At 40.3% G+C, this 21,219-nt stretch overlaps 1 protein-coding gene across 1 annotated transcript in view; it reads right to left on the bottom strand.

The window, feature by feature from the left end:
* Positions 1-2,401: 2,401 nt before the first annotated feature.
* The window catches only part of fer1l4 (fer-1 like family member 4), a 30,243-nt gene continuing 11,425 nt past the window's right edge, over positions 2,402-21,219 (bottom strand). The window contains exons 13-48 of the mRNA XM_080301505.1: positions 20,372-20,549; positions 19,517-19,703; positions 19,036-19,115; positions 18,063-18,188; positions 17,780-17,846; positions 17,000-17,106; positions 16,652-16,760; positions 16,126-16,354; positions 15,569-15,701; positions 15,377-15,477; positions 15,168-15,255; positions 14,964-15,080; positions 14,700-14,852; positions 14,119-14,326; positions 13,775-13,899; positions 13,309-13,443; positions 11,950-12,123; positions 11,564-11,674; positions 11,297-11,458; positions 10,987-11,158; positions 10,726-10,838; positions 10,484-10,600; positions 10,153-10,192; positions 9,762-9,862; positions 8,138-8,272; positions 7,946-8,065; positions 7,680-7,807; positions 7,133-7,303; positions 6,413-6,567; positions 5,914-6,095; positions 5,648-5,832; positions 5,391-5,508; positions 4,396-4,519; positions 3,798-4,102; positions 3,477-3,577; positions 2,402-2,879 (exon numbers count right to left, since the gene is read on the bottom strand). Coding sequence (XP_080157631.1) covers positions 2,699-2,879; positions 3,477-3,577; positions 3,798-4,102; positions 4,396-4,519; positions 5,391-5,508; positions 5,648-5,832; positions 5,914-6,095; positions 6,413-6,567; positions 7,133-7,303; positions 7,680-7,807; positions 7,946-8,065; positions 8,138-8,272; positions 9,762-9,862; positions 10,153-10,192; positions 10,484-10,600; positions 10,726-10,838; positions 10,987-11,158; positions 11,297-11,458; positions 11,564-11,674; positions 11,950-12,123; positions 13,309-13,443; positions 13,775-13,899; positions 14,119-14,326; positions 14,700-14,852; positions 14,964-15,080; positions 15,168-15,255; positions 15,377-15,477; positions 15,569-15,701; positions 16,126-16,354; positions 16,652-16,760; positions 17,000-17,106; positions 17,780-17,846; positions 18,063-18,188; positions 19,036-19,115; positions 19,517-19,703; positions 20,372-20,549 — 5,038 coding nt within the window. The 3' untranslated portion in view covers positions 2,402-2,698. The remainder of the gene's footprint in view (positions 2,880-3,476; positions 3,578-3,797; positions 4,103-4,395; positions 4,520-5,390; positions 5,509-5,647; positions 5,833-5,913; positions 6,096-6,412; positions 6,568-7,132; positions 7,304-7,679; positions 7,808-7,945; positions 8,066-8,137; positions 8,273-9,761; positions 9,863-10,152; positions 10,193-10,483; positions 10,601-10,725; positions 10,839-10,986; positions 11,159-11,296; positions 11,459-11,563; positions 11,675-11,949; positions 12,124-13,308; positions 13,444-13,774; positions 13,900-14,118; positions 14,327-14,699; positions 14,853-14,963; positions 15,081-15,167; positions 15,256-15,376; positions 15,478-15,568; positions 15,702-16,125; positions 16,355-16,651; positions 16,761-16,999; positions 17,107-17,779; positions 17,847-18,062; positions 18,189-19,035; positions 19,116-19,516; positions 19,704-20,371; positions 20,550-21,219) is intronic.

Raw genomic sequence — 21,219 nt, forward strand, 5'->3', positions numbered from 1 at the left:
AAATGTCATCTTATTCGCTGATATAATGTTATCAGACAGATGTTGGTATCTGCTGATATTGGATCTGTTGCACTAGTGGATCCATAGGGTATATACAGGCATGTTAAAAGTTAAGGTCCATTGGACTCGCTCCAGTTCTGTGAAAAACTAAGTACGACCCATAATTTAGCAGCAATAACTTGAAGTTTTCTGTTTGACTTTATCGGTCTTTCTTGTTGTGCACTCTTTACACGGTCGCCTCAGTTCACTAACGTGAACTACCAATTATTCGTATCGACTGAGCCTCTTATTCGTCTTCTGACATAATTTCCTTTGTAGTGTCTGAGGCAAAAAGCCAAAGTTTGTCTTGGCATCAACCATCATTATCATAGTTTTAGGGGAAACAATCAGAGCAAACCGCTATAAACAAGCTACTTCCAACTTCCTGTTGTTCTGACAGAAGATAAGAATGAAGTCTGACAGCTGACTGCAGCGTATTACTTAAATACCCCTAACAAACAAGGAAACATCCAAAGTTCTTTGATGCCTGTTTTAGATATGAGATAATAAAATGTCCCACTGTTAAAGTTAGGTGTGATATTGAGCCTTTTTCCAAGAAAATATAATAGTCAAGCTAGAAAACAGTACATCTTTTTAAAGGAAGATGTAGCAAAGTTCTCCTACACCAGACTAAATGTGTCGTTATGACAGAAATAATGTGTGCTCTATAACTTCAGTGCAAGAACTTCTACACAGAGGCAGCCTTATTTCTGTCCCTGCAGTTCAAATCCCAGCCAATTAATTTTGAATGAGTTAATCTAATTTCACAACTTATTTGCGAAGGGAAGAAACTGTGGTTTTAATTCTGCATAACCACAGTGAGTAGAGACGTGGCATCTCACTTCATAATTATGTTGTTTCTCACCTTTCTACAGAATTAAAAAACTTGAATTTTCTGCTGTGATAGCTGTTAACAGGCACAATGACAGAACATAGAGAAATTACTTAAGCAGAGATCAGAAATCAGCACTGACAAATCCTTACCACGTTGTCTTAGCTGTCTATGGAGTCAAATATTTTGGAAAAATATCTGGAGAACCACGTATTAAATTCCTGAACTGCAGATTCAGCTTTTATGTTTGTTTTTTTTACCTTATTTGGGTGATCTGCCAGGAGCAAAAACAGGAAGTGGCAGATACACTTAAAAATTGATCAAAGTCAAAAGTTTACAGCGCAACCCAAATACACTAACATTCATGAAATTAACTTTCCTGTTGGTGATTTCCTTCAGCATTATTGCAGCTTTAAATCTCTTTCTTCTATTACGTTATGTAGAAGGCCTAATGTATGAGACCACTATTACATAGCATGCTGTATGTTCTGTGTATATAGGACTACATTGCATGTATTACTTGTATAGTAGATGCTGGATGCCGATGTAGCAGCAATTATACTCTGTGCCATTGTCTTTGACATAAACAGATTGCTTAATGCAGCACAGAAATAGAACCATCCGTTATGTAAGGAATCTGTTGTAGCTGACATTCAATTCAGATTGTTTTGGTGCAAATTGCTTTGTCTTTCAGTTACTGAGAAATCATATAGCTCTGTGCTGGTGTGACGCTGATCCCACTACAATTAGCACACCAAATTTGTGCATAAAAGAAGCCAGAAAAACTGCCAAATTGAATAGAATTAAAAGCTAATTAAAGTTAATCTCCTTCACTGGGACTCTGCAGGTTTCGTTTGATCATTTGGTGGAACTTTCAGGTCTGACCTTAAACCTGTTAATTGTGACAGCAAGCAGGAGTTACATAGAAGTAAATGTAAAAGTAAAAGATCCTTGGTGTCATGAATGCGTGCTGTTATTAAATCCTTTCCTGATCAGTTTGTTGTCTCACTGAATGCATGTTCATTTTGTAAAAGAGGGTTCCTATCAGTGTCCAGCATGACAGTAATGCAGGGTATCTTTAAGGGCGGTACCACCATATGAATGACAGGTTGCTACATGCGGCTTCTATCGGTTTCTTAGTCAGGTCCATCTGCGTTCATGATCAAAGCTAAAATGACAATGGAGAAAATACTCTGATCGAGAACTTTGAAAATAGGAGTAACTTTCACTATATTTAGATTTAAGAACCCAGTGTCCAGGTGGATCTATTTGCAAAAATAACTTCTAGTATTCATAATTTATTTTAATTGGTATATAATCCCTGGAAAATAAGAACTTTTGCAGCTTTATTGGCTTCAAATATGCCCCACAGCAAGAATGGGAACTATTTCATGGAGTATGATCATTGCATCTGTCTGCAGTCTGTGATTTCACTGCTAAATGCCAGAAGGTTATGTACTTATTTGACTTACCTTCCAATTATAACACCAATATAAACCTAACTATGCATAATACACAATATTAGACGTATTACAATGAATAGAAAAGTGTTTTATTTTAACATACATACTTATTTGTTACATCGGGTTGCTGCAAGTTTTACAGTTCATAAAATACATGTAAATAAGATCAGTGTGGTTTCAAACTGAGGAAAGAGATTTAATTTCCTCTGAGGATGGATTCATCCAAACGTAAAACATCTCTTTGATTATGTAGTGCAGTCAGGATAAATACATTAAATCACCTGTTATACAGATTAGGTACATAAAAGTGAGGAATAAAAAGGACGCTGGGCCAGGTCAGGTCAACAACCAGCCATCCATTTCTTTACCCCTTGATGATGAGAGAGCTGATTTGCTGTGGCATTGTGTAGACAATGAGGACGATGAAAAGCGTGAGGATGGTGATAATAACCAGAGCAATGATATACTTCTTGTATTTCTTCCAGATGAGGAAGACGAAGGTCTTCATCGGGTTGACGAACCAGGCGAAGCTGGTGGTGGGACGACTGGAGAGACAACAGAAGACAGTTTATGTGTTCACACCTGGGCTGTGGAAGCCTACAGGCTGGGTCACACCAAATTCAAAACATCAGTGTTTTACCACAAAATAAACTTTCCCTGCTAGTGACCAGAAACGACAGGATTACAAAATTAGTACATCAAAGAAACAGATCAGGCTGAGCGGTTTGGAGACAAAGGTAGAGAGACAAGACTGAGATGGTTTGGACATGTGCAAAGGAGGGAGAGTGGATATACTTGATAAAGCATGCTCGATATGGAGCTGCCGAGCAGGAGGAAAAGAAGAAGACTATAGAGAAGGTTCTTGGAGTAGTAAAAGAGGACATGCAGAGGATTAGCTGGAAAGAGGAAGATGCTGGAGATAGCGGGGATGGAGGCAAATGAGCTGCTGTAGCAACCACTAAAGAGATCAATAAAAAAAAAAAAGAAAATGGTTTTAGTTATATTAATCAGGGAAATTTAGAGATGAAAGAAAAGGAAGTTAAAGACATTTATAAGAGAGTATTCAAGTGTATAAATATATTAACTTGAAAAAAGAAAAAAAGAAAAGAGTTGTAGTGTGCATGTGGTAGTGCACGCAGTACTTTGGTTTGTCCAGAGGCTCTGGCTCCTTGCGTGCCCGACCCACAGGGTTGGCCTCTGCCTGCTCCAATGTCACCAGCTGAAGCTCCGCCTCCACTTTTCCCTTCATAGAGACAAGTTTGTGTTAAATAAAATTCATTTTCTTCATTTGCCATTATAAACTCAAAGACCAGAAGGCCAAAAGTGGGGAAAAAAGCTTTTGCTGCTGCAAAACTCTGTTTAAATTTCTCTTCTTGTGCCAACAGACACAGATGTTCTATAATTTAATTGAATAAATATTTTACTGCTTCTTGAACTGAAGTGATTCAGATGGATTTTTGTACCATTAACAGGAAAGTGTTGCCCATGCTGTCAGTGTACTGGATGTCCTCCTCTCTCAACTGGCTCCTCTTGTCTTTGTTCTTCTTTTTCTTTTTGCGTCCCTTCTTTTTGGCTTCCTCCTTCTCCTTCTCCTCCCTCTCAAAGTCCTCGGCGGTCTTTGGACGAGTCAGGGGCCACCAGCCCTTCATCTTCTTGGCACGAAAGATCGAGAATCGAGGGCTGGCCCGATCCTTCGCCATCGAAATCGTACACTTACCGGATGACTTTGCCGGTCGCACCATGTCACTGAGGCGCAACTCTATTGCACCTAGCAGATGAAGCATAAAAGAGGAATGACTGGGTGGAAGAGTCGGAGGTAAGGACTCTTTAATCTTGTGACACATTTTAAACAGTGGATGGAAAAATAACAGCTCAGCCGTGAGTTGAATAAAGCTGAAATAACTATTACAGAAACATAAAAACATTCATTTGTTAATTGCCAAGATTGTTACTTTAGGGCAGCTGTGGTATAAACCATACACTGGGTGGTGGTCTAATAATTCTTTTAAGGGCTATTAAGCATTTCCTAATTGACAGTGTTGATAAGCCTGTGTGCCTCACCCAGGAAGTCATTGGCAGCGATGCGATCGTAGTCCCAGACCTGCAGAGCCAGAACAGCCGGCTGACGAAACTCTGACTCCTCCAGAGAGAAGATGGACTCCTTCTTCTTGTACACCACCTCTTTCTACAGAAGGAGAAGATGCATTTTTAACAAACATGATACGTCTCCAGTCATTTTCTAGTACCTCTAGAAAACTATGTGAAATAACTAACAGATAGAAACACATATTTCATGTATTGTGACACTGTTGTTTGTTTGTTTGTTTAATTGCTGTCTTAACTATAGAGAAACTCAGTAATATTTCTGGTCAGAAGTTTACAAAAGCGATCACAAAGGCACTACCCCCTGAAATTTACATGGTAGACAGCTAAGTACATAAGGTGCAGAGTATACTACTAAGTACTGAGGCTCACTATGAGACATGCTAGCATCCACTAGAGCCACAAGAAGATCAGCATCTCCGTCTAGTAGTTTTTTCTCTTCTTTGATCTCTTTTTTTACCCTCACTCCAACTCATCGTAGCAGATGACAGCCTTCCCCTGGGATTTCTTCTTGTTAGAAGGGAGCTTTTCCTCCCCACTCTTGCCAGGTCCTTCCTCATACATTTTGGATACTTGGTGACTTTGGTTATGTCATCTTAATGGATCTTTACCGTACAAAACAAATATCCTGGCTATTTTTGTAATTTCAGGCTTTATAAATAACTGAAGTTGTACTTTAATAATTTTTTTAAACTAAAATGCCTTTTCTGGGCAGCACCAAAGGAAAGAACATAAGAGTCAAGATGATTCATCTCCAGAGAAAGAGCGCATTTACTTATGTTTACTGATTCTGAAAAAGGAGTTTTCTGCTTTTCTACTTTATGTAAAGATTCAAGGATGATATTTTTAACATTTTTATAGACTTATTAGTTATCTGGTTGTAGCCCTGGAGACATAAGAGCAAAGGCTAATTGACATTAAAAGGTCCAGACATCACCAAAATATGTGTGTACCTCAGTAGGAAGGTAGTCAAAGCGGAAAACAAATCTCCAGTTAAAGTTTCCTTCTCCAGTCAGAGAGTTGAAGTGAACATCGGTTTCCTGCTTGTCTCCTTCCAGTCCTTTTATCCAGCTGCACAGGGAATACAACACAACAATGATCCCTAAAGGCTAAGCAGGAACACAGAGGTAAGCCCATCAAGATGTAGGCATGATGACTGTGCAGACCAAGTTAGAGAGAGTGTGTGTGTGTGTGTGCGCGCGTGTCTAACCCTTTCACATAGATGTCAGAGGACGGGTCGCCTGTGAACGGGTTCACATCATCCAGAAACACATCATCAGTGTTCCAGATGATCACACGCAGCTCGTATTGTTCAGGTAGGCGGGGCTTTATGTCAATGGGGGGCGGAGCTGGGATGTCAGTGGGAAACATGTCCACCCACATATGAAGATAGCCCTGCAACACACACACACACAGCTGAATATACTTATTTGCACCTGTAGCAGTGTGTTGTCCTTACTGCTGTGGTATGGTTACCTGTGGCAGTCCAGGATTGTCCTGGTTCATCAGAGACCGGATTTCCACGTGCTCAGGTACCAGAGGAACAACTCCAGCAATGAATTCGTTCATTTCACCCCAGCGGTGCAGCACACTCAGGGCTGCATGCTCCTGTATCTCTGCCTCCTCCTCTGGAGACCGCTGGTTCTTCTTCAGCAGGTCTAATAACAATAACAGTGGCAGCAGCAGTGTTGTTAGAGCTGTTATTACCATTACTGTTATTAGTGTTATGAGAGCTGGAGGCTGCTGTATGAGACGAGCAGCAGAAATAAAGTATGAAAAATGATTATGGTGCAGTTTCAGAGCTGCTAGATGGAACAATATGATGTTGTACTGTATATTATGATTCATTTACAGATGTACAATTATGCACTGTTTACTTTGGCTTCAGAGTAAGCACTGCTTCACTTAGTACTAAAGTCTATTTAGATCTAGCTGAATCGCAACCTACCTGTCTCTCCTTTTCTTTCCGTCTTACCTTCAGGTATCGCGTCTGGTGGTACTTTGAAAATCTTGTTGAGGACTTTGACTTCAGATGGCCTGTACTCAGGAGACGGGATGCCGTACTTCCTGCAGTGCTCATTTAAGATAGTTGACGGCTTCTTTGCATCCCGCCACATATTGTAACCATCACTGGAGTGAGAAACAGCAGAGAGACAAAGCATATATACTCACCAGCCACTTCAAGTAGACATTGCTTGTACCAGTTTTGACCCTACTGTCAGAATTATATTAACACTTTAAACCCTGAGCAAATAAAACATTGCAATAAAAAGATATATTTTTTGATTCATTAAACCCTTTGAAAAACATTATAATTAGTGAGATTGTTGCAAAGCACCAATCACATGCGTTCCAGGGTGAATACTTTATAGCAAAGATTCAACAAGGTACTGGAATTGTTCCTAAGGGATTTTGGCCCATATTGATATGACAGTGTCACTCAGTTACTGCAGATTTGTCAGCTGCTCATCCATGATGTGAATCGTCTGTTCCATCTTATGCCAAAGGTGCTCATTTGGACTGTGGAGGCCATTTGAGTACTGAAGTTATTGTTATGTTTAAATGACAATGAGTAAGATACAATAAGATATAGTTTATACACAGTAAGAAGCAAAATAATTTTTTACGTGTCCAAATTGTAGAATTAAATTTAAAGTGTCATTGTCCAGAGCCTTGAATGACTTGCGGTACTAACGTGTCGTAGTAAAGAGCCAGACCGCAGGAGGCTCTGTGGCTGCTGTAGAACCGGTTCTCCAAGTCAATCCGTGTCTCTCCGATACGGTCATCGGCCCCCACAAGATCGTGGTCCATGACTGTGATAACCAGCTCCGTCTCCAGTGGGAAAGACACTGTGAGTTCAAATACCCTGAGATACAGAGTCAGTCAGACAGGCAGACAGACAGTGAGACATATAGGCAGGTAAACAAAGAATCAAATACAGCTAGACTGACACGCATCAAACAACTAGAGTTGAATAAAAACAACTCGAAGTTGTGCAATTTTATTCTTTGTTAACTTAAAATTTCCAACACAACTGGTCTGAGGAGGCTTTGGTGCAAATGATTATGGGATGTCAGTTTCAGGCTTTTTTAAGATTCAAGAACTTCAGACAAGTTCAATTAGACAATGTTACATATTATCGTAAAACGAATAACCAATACCAACACTAACAGTAATAAAACAAGCAGTTCCACAAAAAAGCAAAAAATAAAAAATAAAACCATAATAACTGTGGTACTGACTCTCCAAATATTGGATTGAGCTGTTTGGGGATGTATCGATCTTTGGTGTCCATATTCTGCTCTACAACTTGGATCACGAGGTAAGGGTCTGCTTTACCATTTGGGTCTGTGGGAGCCAGGCTGGTGGCCTGCAGGCACCAAACACACAGCAGGAAATAAACATCAATTGGGTCCAAACAGATATCAACCCAGTGCAATGCAGCTGCAGGCAAGAATGTGAATTTGGTTATCGAATGCACAAAGCTGTTTGTGTAAGCAAGAAGGACCTTGACTATGTAGACTCGAACTAAGACTTTAACTGGTGAGTTTCTGGGGATTCCTTTGATGATCTGACAGCTGGTGTCTTCGGTGTCTTCTGGTTCAATCGGATAAACCAGGAAGGAACCCTAGGGAGAGAGAGAAGTACATAATAAACACTATTTACCAGAATAATACACAGACAGCTCTGTATACATTACCTTGTATTTTCCCATCAGCCTCGTCTCTTCATCCTCCTCCTCATCCTCACCGCTTGCTCGACCTTTATACACAGGGAAAACCCGCAGCCAGTCCTGAAAGTGACTGAATTCTGACTCCAGATCGCCTCCATACAGCTGAACACACACAACACAGAGAGAAAAATGTCTGAAAGTCTACCCCAGCTCCAAATCTGCTCTGTTGTTACTCATTGGCATCAAGGCTGCGGAAAAAACTCGACTCAGAAAATAGTCGCACCCAAAACAACTGAAGCTACAGTGCACCTGAGAAAAATAGCCATCCACATCCTGCTTTAGTAGGGACGGCAGAAGGGGCCAAATTTAAAAAGCTGGAGTACCAAGTTATCAGATGATTGTGGTAAGCTGCACCCATAAAATCTGCAGGTACAACAGACGGGTATCTTCCAACTAGTGCTAGACTAAGAAAAGCAAAATTTATCTCACCAAAACTTGAGGTCAGTCTGCTTGGATGGACTGAATCACACAACAAGTCACATCACTTGTGAGGTAAATTCATTAAAAATTCTCTGTAAGGCAATCATCACCACCACAAACTTGATCCAGTTTAGTGGTCATTGAAGAAGAGGTGAAGCCTTGCAGAACGATGCCAGCTACAGCTGCGCATGAATCACTCAAAGGGGCCTTTTCTGTAATAATGCATTGCTTTAAGCATTAATATAATGCAATCCTTTTGTTGTATTTGCAGTTATTTTAAAGGGCCAGATTATTATACTTTTTTGTTTTTTTGTTTGACTGTATTTTGTTACCCTCTATTTATACTTGTGTAATGACAATAAAGTTGAATCCTAATCCTTTTAAACTGCCTGTAAACATGTAATTTTTTATGCTAACAGTATTTTAACAATGACGTCTATGTGGATTGACTCACAACTTCTAGTACTTTCAACTGATTTAACATTTCTACCCAAATTTCACTTCAGGTGCAAACTTTGCATGTGACAAATAAAGGATTGATTGATTGATTGATTGATTGATTGATTGATTGATTGATTGATTGATTGATTGATTGATTGATAAGGTTGGGAACTGGGGAACCCTAAAAGCTTTGCAAATGTTCCTGTGTTTTTATTTTTCTAGAAGCTTACAGTGAGTTCTCTGGATTTTGTATTTGTTGTAAGCGTTTAAATGCACAGATGTGTTTTTCTAAAACCCAATATAGCCAAAATATAATATGTGGGCTTGAGTTTAGACACCTTATTAACAGTTAAAGTAAAAAAGATGTTTATGACGAGTTTTTGATTTTATGAAATTGCCTGAATATGTGTTAGTCCTGCGACAGACTGGCGACATCCTGGACAGGTTGCCTTGCCCTAAGACAGCTCGGATAGGCTCCAGCCCGCTGCAACCCTGAACTAGATAAGTGGAAGAGAATGAATGAATGGATGGATGGATGGATGGATGGATCAATCCAAGTGAATGGAGGTCTCCAAGTTCACAACTTCACAGTTAACATATCAGTGTGGGACCAAAACAGTTTGTAATTGTTTTTCTGAGAGAATCCTAAAGACTCCTTTTAGTAATGTGGCCATAAGATTATGATTATGGATCAGCTGCTTCAGGCTGGGGATCAATTGTGAAGTCACACCTTTAGTGTTGCAATCTTTTTGCGTTTGGGAGGCTCAGCCTCCACAAGCACGGCTTCCTCCTCTTCCTCTTCAATGTTCGCCATGGTTAGATTTACTCCCTCTGAGCAAAGAAGAACATTTTATTAAACACACACACATGGGCACACACACGTGCTTTCTCTGTTATATATCTATCAACATTTTATATTTAGACATTTGGACTGTTGGGATTTTTTCTGGATTGGGACGCCTAATGCTGCAGAATAAAATCATGTTTTAGAAGATTTTATGTCAGAATGTGTTTTCTGTTAAACATACGATCCTTGTAAATAATCAGATGATATGTTGTTGATATTTAATAATATAAAATAATACAGATTATTTGAACTAAATTTAGCCGTTTAACTGTACCGGTTTCGGCTTGTTCCTCCATCTCCAGAATCTCAGCAGCCTGCAGATGGGATCAGAACATTAGGACGACTGAAAAATGTCCTAATTAGTGAGATTATTTATTTCTCATAAGCTTAAGCACATATATTTGCACATGTTCGGTGGAAAGAAATTATTTAAACATAAGGTCTCTTGTTGAAAGTCTTAATTAAGCAGAATTTCATTGATTCTTAAGGTATTATATTATTGAAGCCTCACATGTATCCACGGCTCTGTTTGAAATTTATATCAACATTTAACCTTTTTGTCCATGAGGAAAATTAACAGGTACACAGGTAAATTAGTGTCTCACCTGCTTCTCGAGCTCCTCCAGTGAGGCATAGTATTTCGACCACCAGTCTAACTCCTCCTTCTCAGGCACCTCCTCCTCTAGCTCCTCCTCCTTATTTCTAATTTTTTTCAGGGGTGCCTAAAGACATTAAAAATATTTTTAAAATGTGGATGGTTGAAATTTGATTTGAAATATGTCTGAACCTTTCTAGTTCCTAGTTTTTAACACCCAGCGCAAAGTGAGTGGGAGATTAACACACATACATTAACCAGCTTTAAGGGGTTGATGGGAATCTTGGACTGTTTGACTGAAAGGTTGCTGAGTCCCATACTCCTCACTGACATCAGAGGGTCCATCTTCATTGAACTCTTCTTCGCTGAAAAGACACACAAAAACTTTTGGAGGATGCTGAGAAAACTGTCTATTGAAACCTTGTGGAAACAAATGAGTAGTACGAGTTACTCGCTTGCATTCTCAGCAAACAGCTTCAGAGAGCAACATTAGACTAATTTTGCAGGTCTTACCTTTTGGCTTGGGCTCCTCTTCCTCCTCTGGCTCCCCAGCAACCTCACGCGGGCCGTAGTCCATGAGGTTCTGAACCACATGGGACCCGACCAGAGCAAGGTGGCCAAACGCTCGATGCTCTACCACAAACACTGTGAGAGGAGGATGCAGGTACAACTCCTCCGGCAGCTCCTAATCAGACCACAAGCAGGAAGAGGAAACAGGACAGGAAATGAAATTTTACATTTTTGCACCTGTTCTGAATTTGTACAATTCTGCTTTTCTTTATACCAGAATTGTTCTCTTTAGCATCCTTAACTAGTAACTCACCACATCCATGTAGTGGACCACCTCTTTGAAGTTTGGGTTAGTCTTGTAGCTTTCAATCTCCTCAGACTCCAGTTGTCGTCCTGCACACTCGATCTTCACCTGAGGGTGCTCCACCTCAAAGAGGTGCACTCGCTTCAGGTCCCGCAGACCCCAGAACAGCACCTGAACGCACACAAACAAAGACACAGATCTCGCCCTATAAGCCAAAAGTCCACATTATCCATCTGCGTCACATCAACAAACTTTGTGTGTCCATGTGTGCCTGACCTCAATCCTGAAAGTCTTCAGCACAGGTCGCACTCCTTCAGGGATCAGGTAAAAATTGTGCTCTTCATCGTAGTTCAGTTCCTGCGGGTCCACGTGGCTGGGGAGAGTGGGCTGCAGGGGGAAATGTTTTTGGTATTCACTATGTTTGATCAGTTCAGACACACCACCTGTGTCTCTATGTAAAAGGACGTTTCTGATTTAAAAGAAAACGAAACTTAGTTGCTGCGACCATGTTTTCTTTTTTCCTCTTTAATTTTATTAACCAAATTCATTGAGATTTGTCATCAGATCTTCTATCAGATTAGAAACAAAAAAGACTGTTACTCCAGATTCCTCACTTTAAATATGAACTTTTTTTAAGATTGTGACTGGCTGACAGTCGTTACCTCTCCAAACCCAGAGTAGTCCAACTCGATGAGTTCAAAGGCAGCCAGCAGCTCTCCAGCGGAGACCCTCCCCATGTTAACATCAAAGAAACGGAGGCGGGGCTTTTCATACAACTGCTCCACGGTTTTAAACTCAGGCTCAGCAAAAGCTCGACCCAGAGGCTTCGGACCACCCTGCGCACACACACACACACACACACACACACACACACACACACACACACACACACACACACACACACACAATAGCTATTATGACATCACTTAATAATAAGTCGACGATGTGGCAAATACTAAAACATTTCATTAAAAAAATCTGCTCCCATATGAGGTTGACATAGCAGAACATCTTCCTCGATCTCACCCTATCCGTAGCGTCTTCCTCTCTCTACCAGCCGGTGCTATCATTTCCAACATGATAGCACGGTTCTCACTACCACCTTGTAAACCTTTCCTTTCACTCTTGCTGCTGTCCTTGTGTGACAAATCACCCCTGACGCTTACTCGACCCACTCCACCCTGCTTGCGCTCTCTTCATTGTTTTGGATCATTGACTCCTTTTAAAGCCATTCATCTTCACTACCTTTACTCATTCCATCTTCACCTTTCCACATATATTCTGTCTCGCTTCTACTGTCTTTCACGTTTCTTCTGCAGTGTATACCTCCACCCTAACAGGTCCTCTTCCACCTTCTTCCTCTGGATAAATCAAATGGTATTCACTGTGCAAAAATGACAGTGAGCCACTAAGAGTCTAAATAGGGAAAATCTGTTGATTCCATTCATTAAAAAAACACTTATGAAAGCTGTTCAGTTCTGATTACAACTGCAGAAACACATTTAGCTCTCACCTACTAGATTGCTAAAGGATACCTGCTATGTCTGTCCTTATTTTAAATACTGACACAGTGTTGGATGTTCCAGTTACAGACAACCAAAGTGTTTAGAACTTAATCCCTGTGAGCTAAACTACTATAAGTGCCTAATGTCAAACAGTTTTGTCTACTCTTGGACAAAAGCTATCACTCTTCTGTTTATGAGACAAGCAGACAAGCAGTATAAAAGTGGCTTTAAGTGAGAGGGAAGATTTGTGTCAGACAGCAGATGAGCTGGGGGGCTCCAACAAGGTGAAATATAAGAGAAATAACACTTATTTTGAACTGTTTATCATGCAAAGCTACTTTAGTACAGTCCAAGTATATATATGTGGAGCTGGAAATTAGTATATGAATCCGTTATAAACTTATAAACTAAAGTTCTCACTAAGTGTGAGATAATATTTTCTATTTTAAAAAAATGAAGCGCATTATTTTATAATAACATTTTATAATAATATAACAACGAAAAAAATAACATTACCACAGCATCATAGTCGTAGATGTTGATGATGATGAGGGGCGGATCCTGTTGGAGATCCTCTCTCGTTCCCTCTAGCAGAACTCTGTCGAACACCAAGCACTCACACCAGGCAGGAGAGAGTGTGTCTGGCAACATCTGTACATATCAAAAACAGTAGGTGCAAAGTTTACGAGCTCTGATAAAAGATCCCATGATAGTATGTTAAAAAAGAAACAGACCAACAGATGACTTTAGTGGCAGGTAAATGTAAAGAGAGACCCAATAATGATTATCATTTTTTGTCACCCTTAATTTCCCACAAATTTCCCACGTGTGGGACTAATAAAGGTTATCTTATCTTATCTTATCTTAATTCTCACTTTAGCTCATTTTAGCCTCAATGATTACTTTATTTTGCCGATTCAATGTTTCAAATGTGGAACGTTTGAAACATTGCACTTACAACTGTTAAACCTGCTGTACCTACCCTTGTGACCTGGCAGTGAGTGGTGAAGACCACCCTGGCAAAGGGGTCTGACAGGCCATCATCATCTGCAGCCATCAAGCCACGCCCCTGGTACAGGTGACATCGTAGCTGGTAGTACCTGCGGTCTGTGGAGAAAGAACAAAACCAACATGAACAAACAGCTGAAACTGTACGATCAACAAGTCAAAATAAAAGAAACTACAAGGCTTTTATGTAGAAGTACAAATTTATCAATTTATTGCAGGGAACTTTAAATGTTTGCAAACTCTAGTTCTCTAATAAGATTATTTTTTTCACCTCGATGCTAAGCTTCCACCAACACACAGACGTTTCAGCTGACTCACCTTGGCAGGACAGTCCGAGAGGAAGCTTCCTCCTTCCACCCGTATCAACAAGCCCCCTCTGCTCCTCCCCCTCTCCTATGTCCTCCGCATAAACTGGCACAAAGTCCTCAGGCAGGCAACTGATGACCTCTTTGCTGTACTTGGTAAGACCAAGCCACAGGTAGACCTCAAGTTTCACAAAGATCTCACTTGCTGGACCTCCCGGAGACTAAAAGGACAGACAGATAAATGGGATGAAATGGGAAACATCAGTTTTTAGAGCGTGACCATGAGAGGAGATGAATTATCTGTGTTGTTATCAGATCACTGTTGTAAAAACAAACTTTATTCATCCGTTGTGAGAATGGACCTCTACAAAAGTTCTTTGACTTGTCATAATTATTACTGTCATGTTATCATTGCTATATTATTTTTTTATCGCACCTATATTGTTAATATTATAAGTTTTGACAGATTTGTGTGGTTTCATTGATTTATGAATTTATTTCAAAACAAACTGCCCCTAATGGTATTACCAGTGCTGGATTTAACTAAAGCAAATTATCATGGGTTTCACTGATGACTAGAGACGGAATGGTTACCTTCATGTAAAGAGTGCTGACTTTGCCACAGTCCCGCCCCCTCTGCTCCTCCACCAATGAAAACAGGATGGAGTAGGCCGGGATCCTGACGTAAGCTAGTCGCTTGTTTCCACTCAGTAGCCATATGAAAGCATCTGGGATGGTACTCTGGGGCTGAAGAGAGCACAGCGTGGGCAGTAGATGTCAGACTTGCAACATATTGTACATAAAGCGATTTTCTAACATCTTTTTGGTGACTATCAGTCACACTCTTTGAACTCTGACCTCTACAGCCAGTAGGCGGAGCTTCTTGAGGAATCTCTTGCTCTCCATTAGCCGCTGTTTGGCAGTCCGTCTTGTAATCCTTCGCCTGGCCCTGACTGCTTGCCTGGCCAGCAGGATCTGGACAAAGTAAGACATTCAATCAGGCAGAGAGAAACAGGCAGGTAGATGGTGATGGGTAAAGGAAGGACATGAGAACAGACTCACCAAATTCTTCTTGATGAAGTTCCTTCTGCATTTATCGAGGTTGTTGGGACGCGACTGAGATCTCTTTTCAGAGAAAGCACTGAACTGTCTGCAGAGAGAAAGAAGGGAGAACATTAGAAAAGTGAAAAGACCAAAAGACAAATAAAGTTAGATCAGAACAAACTAAACTGAATCATTTCTAATACAGCTTTCAGAAGGAGGACACTGACTTGCAGGAGACCACGAGCTCCAGCAGCACCTCGTCCAGTCGCTGCTTCGCTTTACTCCTCGGCCTCCTCAAAAGTTTTTCCACCTCATCGAGACCAATCTCCTAAAAGTAGAGAGAGCACGGATGGCGCTGTATGCATAACTTAAAATATATATAATTTCATTTTTGAAATTGGAAATCCATCGAGTCTCACCAGCCTGTCTGCCATCTTGCTCAGCCAGTTAGCCTGATAGAGACGAAAGCTGTGGTCTTCAAACTGACTCCAGACAAACAAACAAGGCTTCGATTTCACTAATGGGGGATGAAGTTGGAGACACTGGAAAGACCTTAGAGGCCAAAAGACATAATGAAAGTTATGTTAGGGCCACATATAAAAAAAATATCTCCTTAAACAGGCAATCGAAGTATTGGAAAAGACACGGGGTTATCATTTGAAGACGTGAGATGACAGAGAATTACATAGGTCACATGCATCTTCTATCAACACTGTTCATTGGTTAATTCAGTTAATGGGCTGCATGGGTTATAGTATTTGAAGAATGAACTCTACAATATTTATCAGAAGTGTCATCACAATGTGATTAATTTATTTCTGCAGAAAGTTGTCTAATGCAGAGCCCAGGGATGGACAAACGATGGGAAGACTTTTTCCAAACAGAAATCATTTTTGATGTTCTTAAGTTATCTTGAGTTAAGGTTAGAAAATTGTGATGAACCGTGTCCTAGTAATCTAAAGGGGGCAGAGGTTACCTGCTGTACTCGGTGGGTTGGGGCCTCATGGCAGCAGACACAGATCTGTTCTCAGGTTCAGGACTTTGAACCTCCTCTCGGTCCAGCTCGTCCTCTGAATCCAGCAGATTCCGAGTCTCCTCGCTCAGATCCTCTCTGCTGCTCCTCAGCTCTTCCCTGCTCCTTCTCAGATCCTCCTTGCTCTGCTTCTTCTTTGACTTCCTAACCTGTACTGCTTTCCCATAATTCCCTGGGAAAAACACATCAGTACCTGGAGTTCAAGGATTCACCATTGCAAATAAAATGTGAAATTTGAGCCCCAGGCAGCGAAAACCAGAGCGGCCACTGCAATCTGTGGTTTCTTCCTCACAACCACAGAAGGTCCGTCTAGCTATCAATTTACAGGATTTGACTCAATCTCTGATATCAACAATTTACTAAGAAAATAATAATCAGATAAACTATCAGTGAAGATAATATCTAACTGTTGACCCACAGTGACTAAACCAGCAGTTCCCATATCCTGCAAACTGACCACCACATTTACCTATGGAGAGTTCAAAGGTTATTGGTTTGGTTCCTACAGATGGTTCCATCATTGTGACTTCAAACAGAGATGCAAACAGCAGAAACTCCTCCTTCTGTCCCAGGAGAACCTGAGGAGGAAAATAACTTCCCTTAAGTGATGAGCAGAAAATTCCCAACAATTTAGAAATTTAAAAAAATCATGTATAGTGTGTCGTTCATTTCTCTACGTATGCAGAGAAGGGAAGAGCAGAAACAAAACAATGAGAAAAGATCAAATTTGATCTCAGTGTTGAAAACAGAATAAAAAATATGTATATATATATATTTTTTAAATATTCTCAGCTATCACAGTATAATTGGTACTCACCTCTGGGAGAGGGTGGATCTCCTCGACATCCACAGTCGCAGCCTCTGGTACCTCAACACTCGCCTCCCCTGACTCATCAGGTCCACTAGCAGCCTGAGATGCTGCTGCTACAAGAAGGAAGCAAAACAAGTGGATTCCTTTATTCTGTACAGTTAACCTATTTTTTTATCCTAACTATACTTTTTGTCATTGGCTTCGATTATCCAGAGTAAATAAAGGAAAACATATTGTGTTAAAAGATCAAACATTTTGTTTCAGCTCAGCTTTCAAAGAAGTCTGAGAATATCAGTGAAACAGTTTTGCCCCCAAAATTTCTTCTCGTTCACCACAACTGAATTCACTTCCTCTTACTTCAAACTCATTAAGTTGCCACTGGGGGAGGTCATAAAGTCCTGGTTTTTTTTCTCAGGCTTCAGACTGTGCTAAATGCACTTTTTTTCAACTGTTGAATCTGTATGATGTCAAAGAAAGTAAATAACCCTTCTATGGTCATGTCAGGTGCACAGCTTTGCTGTCCCAATCACCTGCTGTCCAGATCTTTTGGTTATGAGATGGGTGAGCCAATCGGTAACAAGACGCTGGAAGGTGAATCAGTCAGAGGAGGAACTAGGGGTCTGCATCAAGACTCATACAAAGTGAGTCCAAGCACAAAAGCACAGAGCTGAAACTGACTGGAAAAGGTCCCTTCATCTCCAGTGATCTAATTTTTCTTGAAAAAAATGCACTTTGGCAGCTTAGACATTACTTTAGTTTATTTTCTCTCAGTTTCAGCAGACTGACCTTCCTTCTTATCTTTTTTACTGCTCCTTTTCTTCCTCGATCCCAGCTTACTCAGGGCTCCTTTCATCTTTAAGGGCAAAATATAGATTCAGAAATGAATTAGTAACGTCATTAATGCAGAAATCAGGCCAGCAATAAAATTAAATAACATTGTATTACATGATGTTGTTGTTGAGATCCAAAATCCTGATTAGAGCGAAACATCGTATAGAAAATACTGCTGATAAACTGAAGTGTTTGCGAATTGTTTTGACTGATACTGAAGTTTCAGCTGTTCAGGTACCTTTCCCAAGGCAGCAGAGCCTGTGTCTGCAGCGATGGCTGAGGAGGAAGAATAGACCTCCATGGAGAGAGCGAGGAGGATTCGGCCACGGTAGAACAGTCCTTCGCCCAGACCCTCATTCAAAGCCTGAAGAAGTGAACAAAAGATATATCAGTATACATATTGTCATTGTTACATTTTTCCCCTCCACATTCCCTTTGGAAAGTAATACCAAACACCCACCCAGAACACATGGTAGGACACCAGTCCATAAAAAAAAACGAGTATTCGCATAGGTTTACTACTGCTGAAGCCGTGACCTGCATGCTATAGTTCACATGTACACATAAAACACACAAATGTTAATGTGATAGGGCTGCTAGGTGGGCAAGTTTTGAAGTCTTAAGCAATGTAGGTATGTTAGCACTGAATTTGTCCCTGAACCCTCAGAGATTGTATTTTATTATTTGTAATTGAATTAATTGAGGTTGCCAAACCACAGGGACACATTGGGCGGGTTTTTAGATTCCCAACATAGTAATATTCTTCTCCTTCCAAGTAGGATTGTGAAAGCAGTGATGTTTTTATGTTACAAATTATCGTGAAGTCCTCTAGTTACGATTATTTTAATCCTGCAAAGGCTACATATTATTCCTGCGGATGACTCCACAAGATGCCTGGAAGTTTTTAAACAGCAGCTGATTAGGTTACATTAGCTTAGCGTACACACTGTCAGTAGTTGAAAGTAGCCAATATTATTCTGTCTAAGGACAACACAATTGTTAGTTCTGGGGGGACTTTGGATAGTAGAGGAGATTTTTTTTATATATATATATTTAGATAAAGCCAGAAGAACTCTTACCATCTTTTTTAGTCTTTGTGCTAAACTAAACTTGCTGAATGAGGCAAACAACAAATATTCATCTCCATCCTATTTTCAGATAGAGAGCAAAATACTGCCTTTCTTAATGCTGGTTTGCTGGGTGTAGATTACCTGGTGGACATCTCCAAGGGTGGAGTTCTGAGGAGATCCATAAAGGTTAACCCAGCTTGGGCCAAAGGTGGGGTTAAATCCTGCAGATAAAGGAGGGACAGAAATTCTACTGTTTCAATTAATGGTATAATACATTTTAGCATAATACATTTTTCAAAATAACGTTTTTCAAATAATGTCGGTATGCCAAACATGTAACGTTGGCTGTATTTAAAAGGGACAAAAACAAAATTTTGTCAATACTTATTGCTTTGCTTAAAACTTTTCAGTTTACCAATAATACAATTTTTAATCATTGATCACAGCTTCCTTGAAGCTTTGTTCCTACCACAAGTGAGCAGGAAGTGTTAAAGTGACAAATACTCGGTTATCTTTGCAGATTAAGATTTGATTTTCAAGTTTTTCATCATTTTTTAATAGAATTAAGGAAAAAAAACATTATGCATTGTTTTATTAAGACAGTGTAAATCTGGGGTCACACCATTCCTGGTGGGGTCAGAGATCTGCTGCAAGTCAAGAAAGTGAGTTGCCAAAGCGATGTCGCCCATCTTAGAGTCATCAAGAATCTGAACTTTGATTCGCTGAGCCAGAGGAGGAAACTGTTCAATGAAGGAGATCTCCTCGTTCCAAACTGGGCAGTTGGTGGCAGTGGCGACAGATGTTTCCCCCTGAAAGCAGACACACAAAAAGATTATGAAATGTGACAACTCCAAACATTGTTATCAAAAGCAAAACAACTTAAAAACAGCCTATTCTGCTTTCCGATATTTTCTGTGATATATGATACATGGCCAACAATTCAGATAGTGATGTCAGTGTATGTACAAGTAAACCCTTCAAGCTGAAAGGAGGCCTTAGACTGCTGTAAACATTCACTATCAGACAGTTCTTTCTACTCCTGGTTCTGTATTTATTCAGTCAGAAGGAACATCCCTAATGTGGTCAAGATTAGGCTGTCAGTATGAAAGCCCAACCTGCAGGCTGTCCAGACCTTCTGTTTGTGGAGGTGAACTAATTAGAAAAAAGTTGGGTTGAAGGGGGAGGAGCTAAGCAAGCCCATTAAAATGTAGGTAAGGATGATTTTAATCTCTGAAGCTACTCTAGCAAAACTAAACAGAGTTGAAAATGAGCACAAAAAGTTTAATGCAATTCTAGGACTGACCTATGAATATTATAAAGCTGTGAACATCCTGTTTGTGTTTTTCTTGCAGATGTGACAATAGCAGAAACCAAAGTTTGGTACACAAGTTGAAATGCAGGAAAATTTGTTTCAGCAATGCTTCTGAACCAGCACTCAGACCACAAACAACATTTGTACATTTATATATCTGAGTACCTGTTGGCCAGCGAAGGTCACCTTCACATAGGGGTCAATGAATACAGTCCTGTCAGTGACAGACACAAAGGCCATTAGCCCCGCCTCCATGGTGGGCAAACCCTCGGCCCTGTAGATCCGGACACGGAACCGAGCCCAGGGGCGCTCAGAAGGCATACCACGAGGAAGCAGCAAGTTCCTGCAGGAAAAACACAATATCACAACCCACTGATGATGTGTGCTGTATGTTTTTATCAATCTCAGATTCAATAGTTCACAACGAGATCTGCATTTTTGTTTTGCTGAGATTTGATGCGCCCATAAGTTTAGTGGTTGAACTCATGACAAAAGTTAGCAAACTGGAACCTTTAGAATAAAGAGCAAAATTACTAGTAAGACAGACGACCCCATCTCATCACGTCATCTAAACACAGTGAATCCTGAAGTAAAGAAAGGGGAAGTTTAGTGCAGAGACATATTAATAAATCACAGGAAACTAGACAGAAAAGGCGAAACTAGAAACACAGAAGGAGTTGTTTATATCGAAACTATGTTTGTGTGACGTGCAGCAGAACTATATAACCGTGCTGGCTTCTAATGCTTTCAGACCTGAGCTTGTGTGTTTGTGTGTTCAGGTCTCCATTTCCGGAAATGTAAAATAAAGATCATTTTTTGAGCTTGACCACTCTGAGTCCAGTTTTTCTCTGTCGCCAAAAGAATTCAAAAGAACAGAATTTAATAATACTTAAGTGCTTCCATTAGGTAAATTATCCAGAACAATAAGAGGTGGTGTTGATTTATTTGTGCCCACACTTGATTTTAGGGGTCTGCTAGGACTGAGGTGGCCTTGTTAAGTCATAATCTCTGCA

Source organism: Astatotilapia calliptera, chromosome 5, assembly GCF_964374335.1.
Source record: "Astatotilapia calliptera chromosome 5, fAstCal68.1, whole genome shotgun sequence".
Lineage (NCBI taxonomy): Eukaryota > Metazoa > Chordata > Actinopteri > Cichliformes > Cichlidae > Astatotilapia > Astatotilapia calliptera.